Here is a 22,630-nt window from a genome sequence, read left to right on the forward strand (position 1 = left end):
GAAAAAGGAGTGGGCTTTCTTSTTCCTGTCACAGCTGTTATGGCTATGCAGTATGTAATGGGGTGGGTGTAAATTAGCTCATGTGGAGTTCTGAGCTGCTGCAGCTGGATGGTGTGTGTAGTTGGTGTTAGAGTTGGATCAGGCATATCCTCACTACCCTTCCACAAACCCAAGAGGAGGTTCCAGGGGAGCATTTAAAACCCCTGAAATGATTGGGACTTGATACACCTTAGTGTTTTGCTCCGGTTCTGCTTCACTGCAGTTCATCTCAAGCACACTCTTTTGTTTGTGTACAGTAAATAAAGCCTTGTCTTTGGCCTTCAGGAGAACAGGCTGCTGTGTTGAATGATCACTGAAAAGAGCTGAGTTTGGGAGTGTTTTGTACTGGTCTAGCTCAGGCCTAAGCTYATCTCTTGAAGCAAGGACTTTCTCTGGTCTAGCTCTTCCCAAGCTTCCCTATAAATAAGTCATTATGTCTSCATCAGTGTTACATGATGGAGTGTCTGTCTGTCTGTCTGATCTCAGATGTGCAACCACTTCTGTGTCTTCTTTGAGAGCACCTCCTTTCCCTTGCTGCTGAATGTTAACAAGTGTGTCCATACCAGTAAAGGAGGCTTTAAAGGAATATTCCTCTTGCCACTCTTCCCATTGGATTCTTCTCCATTCTCCTAACCCAAGAAAGAAAAAAAGAAATAGCACTCTGCAGTCCCTCAGGAGTGTTTTATCACTTCAAGTGTTCTTTAGAACATTAATTGTTGCTCGTTCTGAGTAATACAGCTTTCTGGAATTAGCAATAATTGAGTCATCTGGCCAGTAGATCTCAGATGTGGTTTTCTTTGCAGGTGCAGTACAGCAGACAGCAGATTAGCTGCTTATGAAGTGCTGGTGATGCTGGCTGATAGCTCACCCTCCAATCTCCAGCTTATTACAAAGGAGCTGCTTTCTATGCACCACCAGTGTGACCCTGCACTCACCAAGGAGTTTGATGTAAGCAAGAAGCCTYTTTTAATTTGTGTTAGCATGCTTTGAAGTGCTGTGCATGTTTTACTTTACTGCTTCATTCATGAAATTTCTGTGGTCTTCAGTTTAAAATGATTAAAAGTAGATAGGGGTAAATGCAGATCCATTTGATCTTCCTCAGAAGCAGATACTACTCCAGTGTGTCTTTGTTATTATTTGAGTAAGAAAGAAGTATTTCCTAAATATCACAAATGTTATTTATTATTTAATTTTCACCAGCGTTGTTCAATGTGTTAAATATTTAAATGACCTCACACAGTGCTCTTCCAGTTTTTCAGAATTTGTGTTCTGGTGTGTTCCATTTAATTTTTCTTAACAGCTCATATACAAGGRGAAATGGTTTTAAACTGAGAGTAGGTTTAGGTCATAAATTAGGAATAAGCTSTTCYCTGTGAGGGTGGGAGGCTCTGGCACAGGYTGCCCAGAGAAGCTGCCCATCCYTGGAAGTGTCCAAGGTCAGRTTGGATGGGGCTTGGAGCACCCTGGGATAGTGGAAGAGGGGTGGGAGTGGATTAAGCTCCCTTCCAACCCAAACCATTCTGTRATTCTATGATAYAAAGGTGGTTATAAAASCTGTGGAATGATGTTGKAGTCTCACTTTTTTCTAAGTTATTTGGACAAAAARTATATTTGTCATTCTAGTATCTTCCACCAGTGGACAGTCGCTCCATTTCAGGATTTGTGGGGCTGAAGAATGGTGGTGCCACTTGCTACATGAATGCTGTTTTCCAGCAGCTGTATATGCAGCCTGGTCTCCCAGAGGTAATTAGTTCAGCATCCAAAAAAGTCCTCTTTTTTGGAATTACTTTCCTTTGAACTACTTCATCTTAGCACCATTTGTAAATAAATTGTTGGAAAAGTCAACTGTGTGTGTATAAATATGTACAATAAATGTATAAATTTTAAGTTGTGTTGCTGTGTGCCATGACAGCTTACAGTAATAATTTTACCAAAAACCAGAACATTAAGGTTATTTCTTTCCTTCCAGGCCTTGCTTTCCATTGATGATGATACAGACAATCCTGATGACAATGTGTTCTATCAAGTTCAATCTCTTTTTGGTCATTTGATGGAAAGCAAGCTACAGTATTATGTACCTGAGAACTTTTGGAAGGTATTGCATCGTTTTGTTTAGAATATATGGCTTTTTTACTTATAAAGTAATCATTTATTCAGCTTTTCTCATTCCCAAATTGATACGGATAAAGTTCTAATTAAAAAAACAAAAATATGTTAAAATAACAAATCTGTTTTTAAAGAAATACTTTTCTTAGTGATATATATGTGTGAAACAACCACCTTTTAACATATATTTGTATTTTATATAGATTTTCAAGATGTGGAATAAGGAACTTTATGTTAGAGAGCAACAGGATGCTTATGAGTTCTTCACCAGTCTTATAGATCAAATGGATGAATACCTCAAGGTAAAAAGTTCAACAACTTCTTTCCTGTTTTATATGCATATCCTCAGTGCTTTTTTTCTCTTATTTTCTGAAGATCAAAGCAAAAAGGCAGAGAGCCATTTGGCTTATTTTATAATCTTCATAGTATTCAGAAGTTTAAAATTCCTACTGATTTCTTCTCTTCCACTCTGCAATATATCCAACTGATGTCTATCATTACCTCTCCAACAGAAAATAGGAAGAGACCAAATATTTAAGAATACTTTTCAAGGAATCTTCTCTGATCAGAAGATTTGCAAGGACTGTCCTCACAGGTAATATTACATTTAGTGCCTCAGTTACCAAGTTATGTGCTCGCAGAACTATTAATATGTAGGTCAAAGCAGCCCTGGAAAGTAGAAAAATGCCTTCTGAGCATCACATCTGTGATTGCTGTGGGGCAAATGCAATATTCTTTCCTAAGCATGTGTCTTGTCCCTGCAAGCTGAGTAAMTTCTGCTCTGTTTTCCTTCTTGGATTTAGGTATGAACGTGAGGAAGCYTTCATGGCCCTCAACCTTGGTGTGACTTCATGTCAAAGCCTGGAAATTTCACTGGATCAGTTTGTTAGAGGAGAAGTTCTGGAAGGAAGCAATGCATACTACTGTGAAAAGTGCAAAGAAAAGGTATTGATTCTTAATTTTTGTGACAGAAGGTTAACAYGCAGTTTGATGTTTTCCAAGCATTACATGGTCATGGAAACCATGCCCAGATGCTGCTCAGTCTTGCTACATTGAAGACAAAAGATTCAGTGCCTGCAACTCACRTTGTAAACTGAAAATTTAGAGGAATGGCAGTATGGTTAATTATTGTCTAATATACTGAGATATATCCCAGTCATCCTATGGACATCCTGCTTCCCGTGGCTGTATTTTCATTGTGAATCTCTGTAAGGATGCTGCAGGATGCTTGAGGTGTCAGATAGAGGTGATATTCTCATTTCTTTTTAAGAGAACGACAGTGAAGCGCACCTGCATTAAGGTCTTACCGAGCCTGCTGGTGATTCACCTGATGAGATTTGGCTTTGACTGGGAGAGCGGCCGTTCCATTAAATATGATGAACAAATAAGGGTAAGAAAACTCTTCTTTATGGTGTCTTCCTCAGCTTCATGTAGTGGATTCTTAATCCTCCAATTCATTTTTCCTTCTTTTCCTCACATTTTGATGCGGAGATTTTGAGTATGTGCTACACTTACAGAAAACAAGACAAACCCCTACAGAAAATAAGTGGTTTTCCTTAGAGCTTTCCTTATTTGCAACATTCTCAGGATTCTTTTAGAAGGCAAGGCAAAAAACCTCCTTAAAGAGATTTTATTATTTAACTTCTGTGTAATAAGCCTAAGAAGTTGAAGTTCCATATTTTCTTTGCTGTTCCCAATGTGGGAAGTATTAATACAAGCACACAAAGCGTGTACACACTGTAATGTCTTGATTAATCTGAAATRTCTCTTCAAACAGTTTCCCTGGATGCTGAACATGGAACCTTACACTGTGTCAGGGATGGCTCGACAGGACTCATCCTCAGAAGTGGGGGAAAATGGCAGGAACACAGACCAGGGAGGAGGAGGAGGCTCCCCGAGGAAGAAAGTTGCCCCTACAGAAAACTACGAGCTCGTGGGKGTGATTGTCCACAGTGGCCAGGCTCATGCAGGGCACTACTACTCCTTCATCAAGGACAGGAGGTAACAGAAAGATCCATGGGGGAGGTGTGAGAGCTGTCTGGGAAGGTGTAGGAGCCATCCAGAACTCTATAGAACCATTCTTCCCTTTCTCAACACCTGTCTTGAGGCAATGACACAAAAATATGGGATGTGGGAATATAAAATTCTCATTAATTGTTATGTACCTTATAATGCAGTTTGAGGGCTTCCTTTGACACTTAGGGCTTCTGATAGTTTTAATCAAGGTTATTTTTTTTTAAATGCATTTTTGGCATTGACTGAACTAAGCTTTCTTTTTGCTGTGAAAACAAATGTGAGTTCAGGCTTGTCACTTCTGGAGTATTCAGAGTGATTTGGTTTTTTTTACTAAGACAATCAAATAACTTTCTTTCTGTTGTGTTTCTGTTCTGTTTTGATCACAGAGGATGTGGAAAAGGAAAGTGGTATAAATTTAATGACACCGTTGTGGAAGAATTTGATTTGACTGATGAAACCTTGGAATATGAATGTTTTGGTGGAGAGTACAGACCTAAAGTCTACGATCAGTGTAAGCAGAAATACAGACTGATTTACAGTAGCTTCATATTTATACTGATTTCAGTTGCAGTAGAGCTTAGTCCATTATGTATTTTGAGTTACTTGGTCTCATAATCCTTCTGAAGCATTTTTCCCTAAAACTTTCCCTTTACTGAGGGACTTAACAGCTTCTGTATGGCCTAATAGGAATTGAACCATATTCACTGTTGTCCAGCACTTAGTACACTAAAGAGCAAAGATTAAAAAGCAAAATACCATCTGATCAAAATAGTTTAAAAATAGTTAAAAGGAACCAAACCAAAYACAAAACAGTCAGCGTTTTAGGCTAGTGAGAATTCATAGAACACAATGTGGCACCATGTCATTGAACTTTTCAATGCTTTAAGGAATTTATTCCAAGTACATTTCAAATATTGGCCTATTTCATAATTCAGATAGTTTTAATCACTGACACTGACATTTTTGATGTGACAAATTTCATACTGCTGCAGTTTATATTACTTTGTACCCCCAGTTTATAGGAATGGGAAAGGTACTAAACCTTCCAGGGCATTCATGAGCTGCCTTTTCTCCTGCAGCAAACCCCTACCCCGACGTGCGCCGGCGCTACTGGAATGCCTACATGCTGTTCTACCAGAGAGTSTCTGAGCAGAACTCTCCTGTCTTACCAAAGAAAAGCAGAGTCAGTGTCGTGCGTCAGGAAGCTGAGGACCTCTCCTTGTAAGTTCCTCTTGCATYTATAAAGGTTTYTCTCATGTTGATATCTAGACCTCTCTCCAGAGCTAAGAATTGWGCATTWCCTGTCCAGCAAAGCAATGTGTTGATCATTCTGTTGTTTTGGGTTGGTTTTTAAGCTKCTTGTTTACTGCTGTCACTATTGCAGTAAGAAGRTCRAGCTGACTGGCAGCTCAAGAAATATTCAGACTTGTCATCAAATTTGTCTTAAGATCACTCTGGCTGTACTGAGTGGTATTTTATACCAAAGGTTTCATTCTTCACCTTCAGCTTGTTTCTATTTCAGATCTGCTCCCTCTTCACCAGAAATTTCCCCCCAGTCATCACCTCGACCYCACAGGCCCAACAGTGACCGTCTCTCCATCTTGACTAAGCTGGTTCGAAAAGGAGAAAAAAAGGGACTTTTTGTAGAGAAAATGCCTGTGCGGATATATCAGGTAGGGCACCCTCAAASTGGCAACCAAATCCTACCCCAGTGAAATTTAAGCACAACAGTGAGAAAAACAGTAATTTTTAAAGGTACCTTGAAGTAATTCCCTTGTAGCAAAGCTAGAAGGTAATTCTGTTTGCTGACATGAAGTTGCTAACAAGCTATTTAGTGCGTCATTATTGTAAGTTTTGCTGTACCTTCTCACAAAATTGGCCCGACAGTTTTTGCTTTGAAGAAACTGGCAGCAGATGAATCAAACATGAGAGCTGGCAGCAGTCAGCRTGCAGGCAGGGAGAGACAACAGCACAGAAGGTGCTTCATTTGAAGTACACTTGAGGAGTAATGGAGATGATGGCAAATTACAGTCATCCTCAGGTTCTTGAGTTCACAGGAATGCAGAAAGAGGAGCTGTGAAGAGAGAGCCTGCTTCASATGCACAGGAGAATCAACTCTGCAGGCTGTGTCTGGCCCTCCATATAGGCTGTTTCAGGGCATTAACACTCACTTTGGGCATTATTGTATTATTACAATGAACAGAACTTGACTCAAATTTACTGAAAGTCTTTCAGCAAAATCTCATTTGAAAAAAGAAGGGTTTGGCATTTAAATACCTTCTGGTGGCTGCAGCATGTAATTACACCAGGGCTTCTTGCTCTGTACATCTGCATTTGCTAGGCAAGCCTGCTGGTTTTGAGGATGTTCTCTTGGCTTTTTTATTAAAAGCAAGCAAAAAACAGAACTTAACTGCAACTTCTTCCTTTTTTATTTTCCATGAATGGCCAAATGAAAAGTCATTCATCTGCTGTTTTGTAATATCTTTGGAAGAAAATCACTGGTTTTGTACCAAATTTTCTCAGTCTCCTGTATGTATTTTCCCTTTGCTGAAGTAGTGATTCAGAAGGAAACAGAATAAGTTTGTCGCTGATTTTTAAACCCCATGCATTTACATAAAAGATTAAGTTTTGGTTAGAGAAGTGTATTTTGACAACATTTTTAATTTTTTTGCCTTCTTCAACTTTTACAGATGGTGAGAGATGAAAACTTGAAATTTATGAAGAACAGAGACGTATACAGTAGTGACTACTTCAGTTTTGTTCTGTCATTAGCTTCCCTGAATGCTGTAAGTACCTGGATTTTAATCTTAAGAGTATTTGGAGTTTGTTGGGTGAAAGGGGCATAGAAGCTATTTGGGTCACAGCCAGGAAAAGTGGAAGAGAAGGGTTGACATGATTTTGCTTTTCCAGATGACCAATTCCTTGTCTCCAGTAATTTTTGATGCTKATGATAATATCTGTCTCAAAGCAAATTGCAATTGCCTCTTCTAGTACTGGGGGAAACATCATTTTGCCACAGTAAAATTTATTTAATAAACCATACCTTTTATAATGGGACAAATGGAGCTCTAGAGGGACAGTAATCCCTCTCTGTATGGAAGGTCCAAAAGTTGGTGTTAATTACCTCAAAGTTGATAGAGTTTAAATGGAAATAGTKTCTTAGTTAAGTTTTTCTAAATTGGGTCATAAACAGCATTTATTAAATCTTTGAAATCCACAGATCTTGTTGGCTTTACAGTAATTTTGCTCCTGCTTTTAGCATATTTATTAARTAGCACAGTCAGCACTGGAGACTGGCTTAGCACAGAAAAATACTATGGGTTATTTTTTCCAAGTGAAGCAAATAACTTGAATAGAACATATTGTGTTTGAGAGACAGCATCTGTGCTGCAGGCACACACTTCTGCCCTGAAATAAATTTGATATTTCTTTCAGACTAAGGTAAAGCATCCCTATTATCCCTGCATGGCAAAGGTGAGCTTACAGCTGGCAGTCCAATTCCTCTTCCAAACCTATCTCCGAACCAAGAAGAAACTCAGGTAAGGCAAACAAGAAACATGGTTTAGTTTTTGGAGGTGTTTTCTTCTCCTGGACCACTGACAGTTGTCTCTGTTTTGTTGAAGGGCTGATACAGAAGAATGGATTGCCACCATAGATGCACTGCTCTCCAAAAGCATTGATGCTTGTCAGTGGTTGGTTGAGTATTTCGTTGGGCCGGAGGGCCGGGAGCTTGTGAAGTAAGTTCTGGGAATTGTGTCTGAGGTGTTTTGTGTCCCCTGTATGGATAGAGCTTCCTAATGAGCTGTATTCCCAAAGAGCTGACTGTGCACATTCTTTAAATAGACACTTCAGACTTTTATTTCTAGCATTTTTTCAATGCAGCTTTCTGAGGATTCTGAAAATCAGATTAGTGCAGTGTATGTGTAGGAGGATGCAGGTTTGAGTTCAGTGGAATAACTTGGAATATGTTTAAGTTTGTGTAGTCAATCCTGCAATGSAGGGAAAAGAGAACATGGTGCAAGTGTTTGGGGTAAGTTAAATACTTACCTGACAAAGATCACAGATAAAGATTTTTTTCCTTGCCAAGCTGAGGATCAGCTAATAGGTGTTTTGAAAACAAATTGTTGGAGATCTGACATGCTGAAAGAAGTGTGTCAGTATAAAGAAAATGTTTTCTTTTAATTTGCATTGAAAAAATAGGATCCTATGAGAGCTTTTAGTGGTTTTTTGTTCCTTGAATGAATAAATATATAAATAGGGATATTATAGGCCTTACTAGTGTCAAACAAGAGCGTGTGAATATAAATTAAAGCTTACCCACAAAAGTACAATACAAAATGKATCTGGACTGTTAAAATAATAAATGCTAAACACTACATTTAATCACAGCAGCTGTGTGTACACATCCATTCCAGTTCTTTTTGCAGCTTCACCTTTTATCTTGCAGGACTTTCCTCCTGGAATGCAGCGTGAGGGAGGTGCGAGTTGCTGTGGCCACTATCCTTGAAAAAACCCTCGACAGTGCCTTGCTTTATCAGGAGAAGGTCAGTGAGTGTCACCTCCTCTCCAAAGATCCTCTTGCTTGGCTCTCCCTGGTGGCTYTTGCTCTGTTTGCAGGCAGAGATCTGTGAGCTGATCCTGGCAGTAGCTCTTTGTTTCTGCCCAGCTCATCTCTTCCTGCCCAGGAGGTATTGAAACACTTTGGGTTTTTAAGCAGTARACAACTATTTACATTCAAAATCTTTTTTTTTTTTTTCACAGTTAAAAACCTTACATCAATTATTGGAGGTGCTACTTGCTCTACTGGATAAAGATGTACCTGAAAACTGTAAAAACTGTGCTCAGTACTTTTTGCTATTCAATAACTTTGTACAGAAGGTAAGAAATCATTGTTTTCTCATGGCTATTAAATTTGAAAGGACAATAATAAAGCAGATAGTGATCCTTATTTGTAGAAGGGTTAGCAGTGAAACCCTTTCAGAACTTTTGAGAGTAATCAGAGTATTTTTTAAGAAAATGGCTTTGAATACTGGATTAAGATAAAACCACACAAAAATATACCAGCAAAATATACCAATGGAGGATGACATTTCCAGAATCTGAATTTTGTGTTTCTGATTTGAGAGGGCTGATGGGGCTGTTATTTAAAAAAAAAAAAAAAGTATATATATATTTAAAAAATGTAGCATTCAGGATTTTTGTCCCATAAGGAGCAGAATAACTGACTGTTCACTCCAGTATGGTGGTTTCTATTTCTCTGTCCTTTTTCCTTTGTTTTTTCTTCAAAGACATTTATTGTGCTGATTAATCTGCTGATTCTGGTCTGGTTTATCTAATGTGCTCTGTAGAATAAGACAGCTCTTTAGCAGTTTACCTTATTAATCCATATTGGGATATTATGGTTTTTTTTAGAGTGGAAAATGCAGGTTTTTTGTTCTCTTAGCACAAACTCTTCACCTGCACTGGAAGGTAACCTGTTGTTGTTGTTGTCTCCACAGCAGGGAATAAGGGCTAGCAGTCTTCTCCTCAGACACTCTGCCCTGAGGCACATGGTCAACTTTCTCCTSGGCCCCAACAGGCAGAGCAATCAGGTAAAGTCGTGTTGTGCTGTGCTTTTGTCCATCCCCACATTTTTCATGATTTTTAAATTATGAATAAATGCTTTCCATGTKGTAGGATAGCCAAATCCTTGGATTATTCTGTATGATCCTCATGCCAGTGTGAGCCCATCTATGTGTAGTTAAGCATGGAAACTTTTGACAGAAGTGAGAATGGAGTGGGCAAAATTTTTRTTCTTATCAAAACCATTAGACCATGGAGGTGGACTGTAAGGACATTATTTTGGCTTTTTGACAAAGTTGACTGAATCAAGCAAAGTTAATGAAATCTGTCTTTGGCTCAAGCAGAACCGCAGGTGGAGTTCAGCACAGGCACGTGAGTTTGGATATCTTCACAACACTGTAGCACTACTTGTCTTGCACTCTGACGTCTCCTCACAAAGAAATGTTGGTAAGAATCGTGGTTTTGTCTTTTGGTGTCTTGGCATTTCAGTTACATTGACTAGGAAAAACTTAATATCAGTGAGGGAAATACAGTAATTTTGAATTTAAGGCAGAGGTGGTTAATACATGTTTGATAACTTCTGATTTTGTGTAAATGTGCTGAGAGGCTGTGGCAAACAGTATTTTGGGGGGTTGGAAATCTTGATACTAACAGTTTTGTGCCTTCTTCCCTTCCCTGTGTGCCTACAAGGTCTTTCCTCATGTGAGTGAATCAGGCTGTGTTGTTGGCTGAACAGACTCACGGCCTCTATTTTGTTTACCAAAGGGGAGTATTTTAGACTAAGATACTGAATTACAAACAATTAAACACTCTCCTAGTTCCTTCTTCCAAGAGGCAAAAATATCCAAATAAAGATAATAAAGGAATAAGTTAAGATCATTAGTTTCCCAATGGAGGAATTTGAAGTTGTCTTTTAAAGGAATAACTTAATTTCTGTCTAGGGTTGAAAGCAGCCAAAAATCAGAAGGTAACAGGAGAATTATAAGCATTCTGGMTATGATGAATGTCCAACAGTGATTGGGAGTAAAACTAAAGCTCAAAGTAATTGCAATCTGTAAACATTTTGCTTTGAGCTTCCTCCAGTTCTTATTTTTGTTGTCACTAAAGTAAGTGACACTTCAGGATGCAGGAGATTGGTTACTTGGAGTGGCAGCCCACAAGCTATAAACTAGTGGAGATGAGTGTCAGGAGGGGTTTCATGGTGCCAAATGAGCAGCAGTGTCTTCAAGRTGTGTTAGAACAAACTAATCTATGAGTGGATTGTTTTTGTATTTGCTATTATAGCTCCTGGTCTCTTTAAGCAGCGTCCACCTCTCAGCATCACCGCTTCAGGGCCACTTCTGGCACTCCATGAGGAAGTGGAAGCCTTGTTATTCCTGTCTGAGGGAAAGCCCTACTTAATGGAGGTATCTGTYCTAAATTCTGCCCTGTTTGAACCTCAGAGCTGGTCTGATATATTAATTTGACATATCCTTACATGAAATACACCATATACTCCCTAGCTGCCTGCTTTTGAATATATGGTTATTATCTTGGGCTCAAACAAGAAGGCACCTTTGGTTTCTTAACCTCTTCTTATTCTAGTGTATCCCTAAGCTTTGGGGTCTGCTTTTATGCACAGTCTGGTTTTATGCTCAGCTTGCAAGGGCCTGTGCAGCTTTTTACTGTGTCACATGCGGGTGCTAACTTGAGTTAATGGATGATGCTTGACCACCTTATTGGAGACGGGCAGCAGGAGCTGAAGGAGTTCAGCCTCCTGGGCCATGCAGGCACTGGGGAAAAAGCTGCACCCTCCCTGGGAAGGAGTAGCATTGTATTGACTGTATTTAGAGATGTTTTTGCTGCGAGACAGGCGTGTGCAGTGTGTGAGGGTGTGCTCTGCCCGCAGGTGATGCACGCGCTGCGGGAGCTGACGGGCTCGCTGTCGGTGCTCATCGAGATGGTGGTGTACTGCTGCTTCTGCAACGAGCACTTCTCCTTCACTGTGCTGCACTTCATCAAGGTACACACACAGCCAGGACASCCCTGGTCCATTAGTGCTGCTTGCAGCTTTGGTCATCCTGTGTCTTGTGGGTTGTAACAGCACCGTGGAACACCCAGTGCCATTTGCTGGATTTGTGGGGTGTTGGGATTTAGATTTTCTTAAACTTTTAGTAAGTCAACAAATTTTCTAAAATCTGTAAAGCTGTCTTGAAATTATTTGCTTCATCAGCATCTTTTACTCTCTAAGTAACTTTGTATTTCTTACATGCAGACACAACTGGAAACTGCTCCACCTCATGAACTGAAAAACATATTCCAGTTACTCCATGAGATCCTGGTAGGTGAAGGGTAAAGGCTTGTACAGGATAGATTTTGTATTGATGTGTAACAAGAAAAGTCAGCACTGCATTGGTAATTTCAACATCCATACAAATTTCAATCCTTCAGTTTCAAGTTTTATTATTTCCTAAGTTTCTGTCTTGCTAATCCAGTGACACATACAAAACAACACTGTGAAGTTTTATGTTGGGGTTATGGTTAAAACCATTCCATAGAATAGACAGAGTATCACACACAACTTACCTAAGTTGATATTTTTCTTTTCTAACAGGTTATTGAAGACCCATTACAAGTAGAGCGCATCAAATTTGCCTTTGAAACTGAAAATGGATTAATAGGCAAGTAAGGCAGTGGGTGAACACTCCTGTCTCCTGCTGACCCTGCTGGTGGTGGTGGTTCTCACCATCTCCTGGTTCCTAATCCTCCTAAAATGTTCTACTTCTCATGGAAACAACACATTTAATAATTTAGCAACTGCCACTCCAAGAAATGCCCTAAGAAAATCCAAAATAAGCACTGGAATATTGTAGTGACAGCAAACTGGAAAGGAGTTGAACTCAGAAAGAGAGAGAACTTGTTTAAATAAGGGGCAGATCAGGGCTTATGTGCAATGAGGGAGGAAGAAAAGTGTCTTTGATTACCATAGTAGAGGAATTGTATGAATCCTGTGACCTTAAAATTAATTTTTGTTCCCTACATATCACAAGAAATTGCCAATCTTGTTATTTTGTCAGCATCCTAATTATCTATAAAGCCGGTTCAGCACAGTAGGGTGCTTGTCCTGCTAACTGCAGTAGAGCCTCACAGGGCTCCCACCTGTTGCTGCTCAAAGTGTTGTCTCTCCATTTGATACAGAAACTTTACTGAAGCTTTCAAAAACAACAGAAAAGTCCCAGAAGCAATGAGAGCTTATTTCATGTGCATCAGGAGAGAGGCTTTTGTSTGTAAATGAAATGTGGGATAACACAGAGAGCACCTCTGATGGGGGTGCTGCAGCTTGAGCAGCTCTTTCATAGCTGTTTGGGTGAGGAGCTGCTTCAGGTGGTGGCTYTCACCTTCAGTTATCTTGGATTCTGTTTTAGTAACAAGGAATATTTAGCTTTGTTCTTAATTTCTCTTGTCAGTGCTCTTTTGTTTAGTAGTTTCCATGCATGGCTGATGGAAGAGAAGGAAATATGCAGCAGTGTAAGAGAATAGCTAAGTGGTTATTTTAATTTCTGGATAACTTGGTCCCAGTTGGACCAATTCTGTCCTGTAACTTGGGCAATRCATGACCTTTTTTCCTCTGCAGAGGAGAGGTGCAAGTATTCAATTGGATTTTTGTGTTGAAGGCTTTGAGAACTGCCTTGAGGTTTGGGAATGAAAGCTGTAGTTTTACCTTAAAGTTTCCTGTCAGCAGCACTGAACAGCATCCCTCACATTGACTGGTTTTAGTCCAGGAAAATGAAATCAGCAAATAATAGGTTTTGGTGGTCTTTAATGGGATGTTTGTGCATAATTTGCAGTATAGCAGTGCTTTAATTTTAATCATCTGCTCTGCTTCAACAGTATTAAAACAGGCAATTTGCAGCTCTCCAGCAATTTTTGCCAGCTTTGGAGGTTTCAGTTCAGTATTCTTTGCTGACTGCTATGGACAGAGCAACTTTTGAGTAGCAAATCTGATTGTGGCAGCTCCGTGGAAATCTCTGTGCTTCTSCTCAGTCAAAGAATTTTGTTAAAAGAGGTGGGAATTCATGATACAGAAAACTTCCTGGTGGGAATGGCCTGGGGTTTTGCCCAAGTCTCCCACAGAATAGTTTCATGGCTGTTGAATTCTGCTATGCCTGTTTATCTGAAGAAGCTTTAAATGTTCCTCTGGCTTTGCAAACTTTGATCCAGGTGGAAGCTGGTGATCTGGTTCATTTATGGGGTTTCAGACAATTTTTTTTTTTACTTCAGACAAATGTAACCATAGTGATTATCAAACATAGAATGGATTATAGAGGAAGAATAACTGCATTAGGGCTGTTTAAAATTCAGGTAGTGCATTTGAAAGATCAAAGTGAAAATGCAGCAGTTCTATTTTTAATCCAATGGAGTTATGGAAATACTCAAGGCTGCCAGCACTACAGCAGTGTGTTTAACACAAATCCTCATGCTAACATCTGTAGAAACAAATTATATTCCCTAACTTCAAATTTGAACTTCATCTTAATGTTTTCAGACTGGCTGGTACGCAGAAATCTGGGTTGTGGTTTTTGATCCATGTGTTTCTCCCCACAGCCTTGATGCACCACAGCAACCATGTGGACAGCAGYCGTTGCTACCAGTGTGTCAAGTTCCTTGTAACTTTGGCTCAGAAGTGAGTAATGCAGTTTCAGAGTTTACCCTCATCCCTGCAGGTTTAATTTAACCTCATCCCACCCTTAGGCCCCTCTGTGACTTTTATAAAGCCTACTACTACTCCTATTTTTGATCAGTTTTATCCTTTGTTGCTGGTGCTCAAAGGTGTTGGTAGCGCACTGTGCCAGTGTGAAGTGAAATCTTTACTGGTTGGCACCTGAAGGGATTTCTCAGATGACAAATGATAATATCTGTTTAGAAAGGAACAGGTCATTCTGCAGAGCAGGAGCCTGACATTAACACCAGATAAACACGGGGAAACCATCCCAGATTTTTGCAATGTTATGATCCCTAAATTCTCTTTGTTTAGAACTTGGCATATGTCCAATTAAAGCAAAATTCTGAAATATGTGAACCTGTGGGGTAGACTGCTTTAGGTAAATTTTCCTAGTCATTATTTGCTAATTCAGTTAACAAGAGTTTAAGTCAGTTTGCAGTGCTAACAGTGCACACAGAGGGTAGCAGTGCAAAGAGAGAGGAGTCTTGGGTTCTTTTTGTGTTAGCCAGAATGCCTTGTTCCTGACTAATGAATGTAATTTCAATTCCCAAGGTGCYCTACTGCAAAAGATTACTTCAAGGAGAATTCCCACCACTGGAGTTGGGCTGTGCAGTGGCTACAGAAAAAGGTAATTTGGTTTGTAATAGAGAAGTTGTCATTTGTTTGCAACAATAATCATGGATGAAYAATCTCCATCCTCTGCATGGCTATAAAGGCAAAATGCAAACTACTTCATTTTTTACAAGGACAACTTGGATGCAGCTAAATCTGATGCAATTCCAGAACTTCAGTAGCCCCCCACATGTTTCAGGCATAAATGCATTTACAGTGAATAAAACCAAGTGTGAATGGTTGCAGTGATTATTCTTTGCCATGTGGGAAGTTTTCAGCAYCACTGTAGTCATGTAGAAGGCTTCATTTTTTTTTTTTTTTTTAACAGTTTTCCACTGCCTGTGTGTTGATGCAGGAGAAYGTTTAAATAATTGGATTCCTCACAGAATCATCACAGCTTTGCACAAAGCACAGCTGTTGACAGATACAGTTTTTCCTCCCACACATGTAGTTTTTGTTCTTCCCTCTAAACTCAACACAGTTTGGCCAACATATCTTTCATAAATATCCAAAGGCAGTTTGGAAACTTAGAGCTCAGCAGAAGCTGGTTGCTGGTTTTCAGCTGAGGAGCAATAACCTTTCTGGCTGTGTTTTAAAGTGTCTGTGCCCCAGATCTCCAGCTTGTTACCAGAGGATTCAGGAAGCTTGTTCCAGTCTGTGTTCACCCACTATCACRAGTGGTTGAGCCTTTACACAAATTAAAATCAAATGGTAATTTTATGACTTTCTTGGCTTTTCATGCAGATGTCTGAGCATTACTGGGCTCCCCAGAGTAACGTGTCTAATGAAACATCCACTGCAAAAACCTTCCAGCGTACTATTTCAGCACAGGTATGTGTCAGTCCTGGCAGGTGATGTTAAACTTGCTCGCTTCTTTTCTTGGAAGCATCTTTGGGTTTGGCAGCTTTAGTCACCATCCCTGGAAGTGTTCAAAAAAGTGTGTGGATACAGCACTTGAGGCCATGATTTAGTGGTGAACGTGGTGGTGGTGCTGGGTTGGCAGCTGGGCTTGATGATCTTTTCCAGGTCTTTTCCATTCTGTGATATTTCCATTTCTGTGATATTTCCATTTCTGTGATATTTCCATTTCTGTGATATTTCCATTTTTGTGATAGGCACTTTGGGCTGTTTTTCCTTTAGAAGCTCACACCCTGTGGTTGTTTCTGAAAAAACTACCCTGAGTGATATTAGTCAGTACTCACCTGTGGTGACTCAGCTGTCTCACTGCAGCAGCTATTGTTGTTTTAAAATAATAATAATAAAATAACAACAATTTTTCAAAGTAATAATTGTGAAATTAATGGATCACCATGGTCTCTGACACTCTCTTGGGCTGTTTCCAACTCAGGACACTCTGGCCTATGCCACAGCCCTGCTGAAYGAGAAGGATCAGTCTGGAAGCAGCAATGGGTCAGAAAGCAGCCCCGCCAACGAGAATGGAGAGAGGCACCTGCAGCAGGTAAAATAAAATAAAATCAGATTTACCCTCTGCTCTGTGGGGCAGCTGCTCCCTGCAGCTTGGGTCAGARCCATCACTGACCACAACCATTGTGCATCTTGCAAAAGTAACTGTGTCCTTCTCTCCCTGTCCTTTGTGTGTGTTCAAAGGGCTCAGAGTCTCCTATGATGATTGGGGAGCCTAAAAGTGACCTTGATGATGTTGACCCTTAGAGGAGACCCCTGTGAACACAAGAACCAACTCAAACGTTCAATGCCTGGTACCTACTGGAACTGGAGTCGTGTTGCTTATGCTGTTGGAAATCTGGGAGAAGAGCAGTGGCTTTACAGGACCAGAGGAGATGCTGGAGGAGGTTAATTCCCTGAAAGATGAAAGCATTTTTTAGCCATGAAGGCTTCAGATCAACAGATGCTCTAGAAAACTGCATCTTCACCTGCAGTAGTTTGTGACAGTCCARAACACCGAAACAGAGTTTGTCAAGAAGATTTTATCAAATACACAAACGCTAGTGGTTGAATTTTTATGTGAACATTAAATGAGTGAATGTAAAACTGTTGCTTTTCTGTGATGCTGCAAAAAAAATTCTTTTGGTTTTTATACAGGAAAACAAAAAAAAGAAACAGACTGCCCTTATGTATGGAGGGCAAATTTTTAATCTTTCTGATAATATTGAATAGGAATATTCAAATTTCTGTAAAGATGTGTGATGACTTACATTTCATTGTAAAATATTAGTTAAAGAATGGGTTTACATAAGGACTTCTGTATTTAATATGTCTCCCTGCTAATTTGTAAAGCTCTTGATGAGAGAGATCAGTAGGATTGCTCTGTAAGAAGAGTGATTCCTTACGGAATGATTTGGTCAAGGAGCTCTGGAGTCATCTTTCCCAGTACCCTTCCAAAAACTCTTTAGACAACTGGGAAGGGCAGTAAAAGAAAAGCTTTGTTCTCTAAGGTATGCAAGCATTTATTATTCAAGGATGTYGGTGAATTAAAAAAAAAAAAAGTTAATGAGCAGTTTGAAAGAAAAAAGCACTTTAAGAAGGAATTCTGTTGCAGTTTTACTCATTAAATTTTTTTAACCTTTGGAGACATATTGAATAAAATGTAGTCTCAGTCATGGATCTGCAATCACTTGCTTATGCTTTGAAATTACTGAGAAAGTTGGTATTGGTTGTATATGATGAATAATTCCTTGAGTGAGCTGGGAACACTGTTGTGCAGATTTTATAGCGGTTTTAACACGGGGAAAGAAAGAATTGGCTTTGTTTGTATTTTCACTTGACCAAGCAACATTTAAAATATCACAGCTCTTTTAATTTGCTCACAAAGAACTGGAAACCAGTTGGGATGATTTGAGCACAGTTTTGTTTTCTRTGTCAAGTGCAGTTCAGTGATTTCTGGCTCTGGATTCAAGCTTCTTTTGTGCCAACTAACTTCATCTTTTGTACATTTTGYGTTTGTCACATTTTCTGCACTGCTTTTTGCCTTTATTTATGGATTCTGCCTTACTTTAAAAAAAAATTATATAAACAAACATGCACAGAAACGGGGGACATCTTAAGGAGTGCCTGGGTACCTCCAGAATAGACAAATTTGCCAAGTTAAAGGCACAACCAGCCAAAAAGTGCCTTTTTTTTTTTTTTGTTTCTTTTCACACGCTGCCGCCGAAACACGGAGCAGCAGACAGCTTTTCACTGTTGTGCACTAATATTGCAAGTAACCAGTCATTTCACTGTCAGAAGTAACCACGGGATGTGATGTCAGCTGTACAGCTTTATAACTTATTGTGGGGTAGGAGAGCCGGCGTCACGGATTGCAGGGGCAGGGGGGGCACCSTAGTGAATCTCTGGCTTTTCTTTTTTTCCAAGCGACGTCTGCGTAGACACACCGGCAGAGTTAGCATTTTATAAATGTTTCTGATGATGTGCTGGGACATTTTAAATGTGACGTTTTAAATTAATTTTGAATAAATCATTTCTTACGGACGCCCCCTCCTTCCTTCCCCCCCCCCAATACCCCCAAATACTTTGGTAATGGGTCACGAACCTTCCCGAGAAGTCAGTACAGAGCAGTGGTGGTGTTGGGAGAAGCTGGTCATGTTCCTGTGGGTTGGCACCACTTTGTCACTTSAGGTTCCTGTTATTTCCTATGGAAATAGGCCCAGGGAAGCATTGGTGGGAATTGCAGCAGGATGGCTCATCACCACTGTATACTTGAAACCAATACAAACTTTTTCACGGTTCTGCTCACGCTTGTACAAAATCAGTGGTTATAATTTGCAATAAGATGATACTTGGTCTATTATTTTTGTTTCCAGCTGCTGTCATTTGAACCTGCTGAAGATTATTTTTTGGAAAATAGAGTTCGACAAAAAAAAAAAACAAACAAAAAACAAACTAGTTTTTGTGTAAATTGTGATGCATTTATATGTTGTAATTTTTACTGCCAATCTTTTTGGATGAAAATGTTTTTATACAGCTTACAAAATGTTCAGTGAGGAGCAGCCACAGCCTGCCTGTGAGCACTCTGGGAGATATTGTCCAATTAATGCATAGACATTTGGCACTGGAAAAATGGGCAGTCTTGATGAACAGTCTTGGGATTCCTGGTCAATGGAATAAAGTTATTCCTTTCACAGAAAATTAGTGTAATCTTTAGACTGTGCACACACTGCTCTGCCCTTGTCTCGCTGATCCTCTTATCCTGAACCTCCTTGGCCAGCCCTGCAGCTCCTCGAGGGTGCCCTGATTGCCATTTTGGCTCCTCTCCAGAGTCACTGGAAGCAGCTGAGCAGCTCTGGAGCTGCCCTGCTGTAAATCCTGCCATGGTGTGTGTGGGGCACTGTCACATCTGCACCTCTGCAGCTTCTGCCCTCAGCAGAGCGATTCACCCTGGCCACACTCACAGGGTGGATGGGAGCAGCTTTGGTGTGTCAGATCCGAGATTTGTGGGTGATCTGGGTGTGAATTCACCATCTCTGAGTGCAGAGGGGAGCAGAGAGGAGCAAATGGAGCTGGTGTTCCCCTCATTTGGGAGCCAGGAGCTCCAGCCAGGGCTGCCATCCCCACTCTCGTGTGCTGCTCCTTTCTCCCCTGCTCTAAGGACAACAACTTCCACTTTTCCTGACCCATCCTCTGCTCTCCACTGGTGCTCCTGGGAGCATGGACTGGGCTCTGCAAAAAGGACTGGGATCAAGATCAGCGCTGCTCTCCTGAACTCGAGAGGCTTTTCCACCCACCCATGTACGAGGCACAAAGCAAGGGCTGTTCTTTTAATACTTTTTTCCTTCCACCAGGCTCATGAAGGCTTGAACTGAGCAGGGGAAGCTCTCTGTGGCTTATCAGGCATGGAACCTGCTCACACCTTGAGCTGGATCCTCCCCTCTCGCAGGGGAGGCAGCAGAGCTGAGATCCTGATGTGTGTTTTGAGAGGTGACAGCCTCAGAAGTCTGCTGAAAAATCACCCTCGCTGTCAGAGCCGTCCAGGAGCTCTCAGGCTGACAATCCCTTTTYCTTTTCTGCCTCTTTGTGCAAAATTCAGGTTCCAGCTGATTAAATTGTGGGCTGTAATTATGTCCATGTTATATAATTACATGTTTAGATTAGGGTTGGGCTCTTGCCAGCTTTAGTTAACAAGTTAGAATTAGTTTCAACCTTTCAAAGTGCTGCTTTGTGCCGGGTTTGTCTTCTCTTGCCAATTAAAGCTGGAGTAACAGAGCTGCAGGGGGCTTTTGGGTGGGGAAAAACACCCAACCCAGCCACGTTTGACAGGTTAACCAGGTGCTTGTGCTATCAAGCTGTATTTTATTTTCATCTGTCCTCAGATAACACCAAAAAAAAATTACACATTGTGCTACCAGGAGGCTGCTAAACGCTGAGAGAAAAGTGAGACACAGCTTTGGTGGCTCCTGGTGCTTCTCAGCCTTTCCTTCGGCCAAGCTTTGTCTCCTTCCTGGGGCTCCAACCCTTCCCAAGTGAAGCAACTCAAGTTCAAGGGCACATTCCCCGAAGCTGGGTGATGTTTGTTTCCATAACTGGGAGCTYCTGCACTGCACCAGTGTTGTTAAAACAAACTTTTGGTCTCTTCTGTGTGTGGGACAACACAGTCCCCGAGCTCAGCCCTGCTCCGGGTGAGGTGAGGGTTTCCCTGCTCTCTGTGCTCACCTCCAAGGTCACCAGTGGTCATCCAGAGACACCCTGGACCCCAGGCAGGGATCAGATCTGAGGWGGGGGCTCATAGCTTGCTCATTAACAAAGCAGAGTATTTTTTTGGGGGGAGCAGAATCCCTGCTGGATGGGTTCCCCTTCCCTCTTCCAGACCCATTCCCCAGTGGGATGTCCATGAGACCACACACCACACGAGCATCGGGCTATGAATTTTATTTTAAAAAGACATTTATAAAATGCTTATTTATAAAATCCCAAATAAATATTTAAAGTACAAATGTAAAAACTAAGGTGCCAGGAAAGCTTTTTCTTCGTTCTATTTTAAAGGAATTACAGCCTCCTACAGTTCTATGTGTCTTGGGAAGACCTGAAACTGTTAACACATAACACCAGCAGATCATTAACTTTGACTTAACAACAAAAAAAGCACTAACGAAGCAGTAGCTGACTGTAGCAATGCAGATAAAAATCTAATTAACCAAGCAGACTGTTTAAACTACAGCCCTCACACTTGACTCCAAAGTAAAGAAGTCTCCTAGGAATACGAGCAGGCAATTATAAAACTGCCCAAAAACGGCTAAACTAGGATTTTCCAGGTGCTAAGCAGCATTAGCTGACAACTAATGAGCAACTAACCAGGAAAGGAAGGAGCAATCCTCACAGTATTTTTTTTCTTTAAAAGGTGATGGGTTTGTCATAGGTTGGGTGAGTCCACCACGGTTTGCACAGTCGAGGTGTGTGTAGGAAGATCGAGTGCACGGCAGGGAAAGGATTMTGGGATGACTCCAGTGATGGAGCAGGGCTCCATGGAGAGCTCCATGGGGGCTGCTTGGAGAGCTTTTGAAGAGAGCTTTGTGCGAGGGGGAGCAGAGTTTATCCCCCACCAGCACAGCCTGGAGGTCACAGCAGCCACGTGTGGGGGCGTGGATCGTGCTGGAATCCCTGGATCGTGCTGGAATCCCTGGATCGTGCTGGAATCCCTGGAAAGGCCCTGGTTCAGGGACACGAGGATCCAGCAAAGCCTCCATCCCTGCTGTGCCACAGGAGTCACTTCATCCCGCGCCTACGGCCGGCTCCGGCAGCAAATGGCGATGGCCACGGCCGAGCTGCCMGGGACAGCGGCTGCCACGCAGGAATTGTCCACGGTGTAGGCTCCCATGGAGCTGGGGCTCTGGGAAAGGGCGTTACAGCCCGTCAGTGTCCAGCCATSGTCACAGGACACCGTCACCTAACGGGGAGAGAGGTTCAGGGGTCAGCAAAGCGCCGGGGGCCTGCCCGTCCCTCTTGTCCCCAGAGTTCAGGGTGATGTGACCGATGTCACCCAGCTGGGTGGGTGAACCATTGCACTGGGACAGCCACAATGGGCAGAGCAGTGTCCCACCCCTACCTCCTGTTGCGGTTCCAGGGCTCTGTGCTCCTTCAGCCGGCACTCGAGGCTGGCAGCGGGGCAGCACAGGGCGTGTGCCATCGCCTCCTCCCTGCTGGCACAGCGGCTGGGCCCCTGCCCCGGCCCCGCCACGGGCCGGCCACCGGCACCCAGCCCCAYGGAGCGGGAGTGGAAACTGCAGCCTGCCCGGGGAGAGGGGATGTGGGCACGGGGCAGCCACGGCAGCGTCCCGGTGCCACAGGATGTCCCGAGAGAGCCTGAACCTTCTCCACTCCGTGCCCACAGCACATGTACACCCTCCCTGCCACCCCAGCACTCACAGCCACCCTTTTACCCCCAGATCCCAGAGTTTTTCTGGAGGAAACCCCCTTGTCCATCAGGCTCGGGTGTTACCGGTGAGCACACGGTCCCGCGGGGAGCACTCGGCCCCTTCGGCCGCCGGGGAGCTGGCGTTGATCGCGCACTCAGCCCTGGGCCATGTGCAGCACCTGGCGATGGCATAAACCCCCTGGCCATGGAGAGAGCTGTGGGCCACGCACTCCTTCTGCCCAGCCCTGTCCTGTGGATGGGCAGCACAG

The 22,630-nt window shown here is 42.0% G+C and overlaps 2 protein-coding genes across 4 annotated transcripts in view; one reads left to right on the top strand and one right to left on the bottom strand.

Moving 5' to 3' along the window:
* Positions 1-18,508, top strand: part of USP24 (ubiquitin specific peptidase 24) — a 60,285-nt gene extending 41,777 nt beyond the window's left edge. For 2 of the 3 annotated variants that reach the window (XM_057366980.1, XM_057366978.1), the window contains 27 exons: positions 843-987; positions 1,663-1,782; positions 2,009-2,134; positions 2,349-2,447; positions 2,658-2,740; positions 2,949-3,090; positions 3,416-3,535; positions 3,923-4,146; positions 4,548-4,672; positions 5,241-5,382; positions 5,684-5,834; positions 6,852-6,947; positions 7,597-7,700; positions 7,785-7,898; positions 8,609-8,705; positions 8,923-9,039; positions 9,660-9,752; positions 10,068-10,170; positions 11,008-11,129; positions 11,612-11,725; positions 11,978-12,043; positions 12,317-12,383; positions 14,308-14,386; positions 14,978-15,053; positions 15,782-15,868; positions 16,386-16,496; positions 16,646-18,508. In XM_057366980.1, the coding sequence (XP_057222963.1) occupies positions 843-987; positions 1,663-1,782; positions 2,009-2,134; positions 2,349-2,447; positions 2,658-2,740; positions 2,949-3,090; positions 3,416-3,535; positions 3,923-4,146; positions 4,548-4,672; positions 5,241-5,382; positions 5,684-5,834; positions 6,852-6,947; positions 7,597-7,700; positions 7,785-7,898; positions 8,609-8,705; positions 8,923-9,039; positions 9,660-9,752; positions 10,068-10,170; positions 11,008-11,129; positions 11,612-11,725; positions 11,978-12,043; positions 12,317-12,383; positions 14,308-14,386; positions 14,978-15,053; positions 15,782-15,868; positions 16,386-16,496; positions 16,646-16,708 (2,986 nt within the window). In that variant the 3' untranslated portion in view covers positions 16,709-18,508. Of the gene's footprint in view, positions 1-842; positions 988-1,662; positions 1,783-2,008; positions 2,135-2,348; positions 2,448-2,657; positions 2,741-2,948; positions 3,091-3,415; positions 3,536-3,922; positions 4,147-4,547; positions 4,673-5,240; positions 5,383-5,683; positions 5,835-6,851; positions 6,948-7,596; positions 7,701-7,784; positions 7,899-8,608; positions 8,706-8,922; positions 9,040-9,659; positions 9,753-10,067; positions 10,171-11,007; positions 11,130-11,611; positions 11,726-11,977; positions 12,044-12,316; positions 12,388-14,307; positions 14,387-14,977; positions 15,054-15,781; positions 15,869-16,385; positions 16,497-16,645 lie in introns of those variants that run through there. The other variant, XM_057366979.1, reaches the window with a different exon arrangement.
* Positions 18,509-20,867: 2,359 nt separating this feature from the next.
* The window catches only part of PCSK9 (proprotein convertase subtilisin/kexin type 9), a 5,159-nt gene continuing 3,396 nt past the window's right edge, over positions 20,868-22,630 (bottom strand). The window contains exons 9-11 of the mRNA XM_057366966.1: positions 22,446-22,626; positions 22,053-22,234; positions 20,868-21,893 (exon numbers count right to left, since the gene is read on the bottom strand). Of these exons, the coding sequence (XP_057222949.1) occupies positions 21,729-21,893; positions 22,053-22,234; positions 22,446-22,626 (528 nt within the window). The 3' untranslated portion in view covers positions 20,868-21,728. The remainder of the gene's footprint in view (positions 21,894-22,052; positions 22,235-22,445; positions 22,627-22,630) is intronic.

The sequence above is a fragment of the Malurus melanocephalus genome, unplaced genomic scaffold (assembly GCF_030028575.1).
Source record: "Malurus melanocephalus ecotype Western Australia unplaced genomic scaffold, MMel_1.1 scaffold_74, whole genome shotgun sequence".
In the NCBI taxonomy this organism is placed as follows: Eukaryota; Metazoa; Chordata; class Aves; order Passeriformes; family Maluridae; genus Malurus; species Malurus melanocephalus.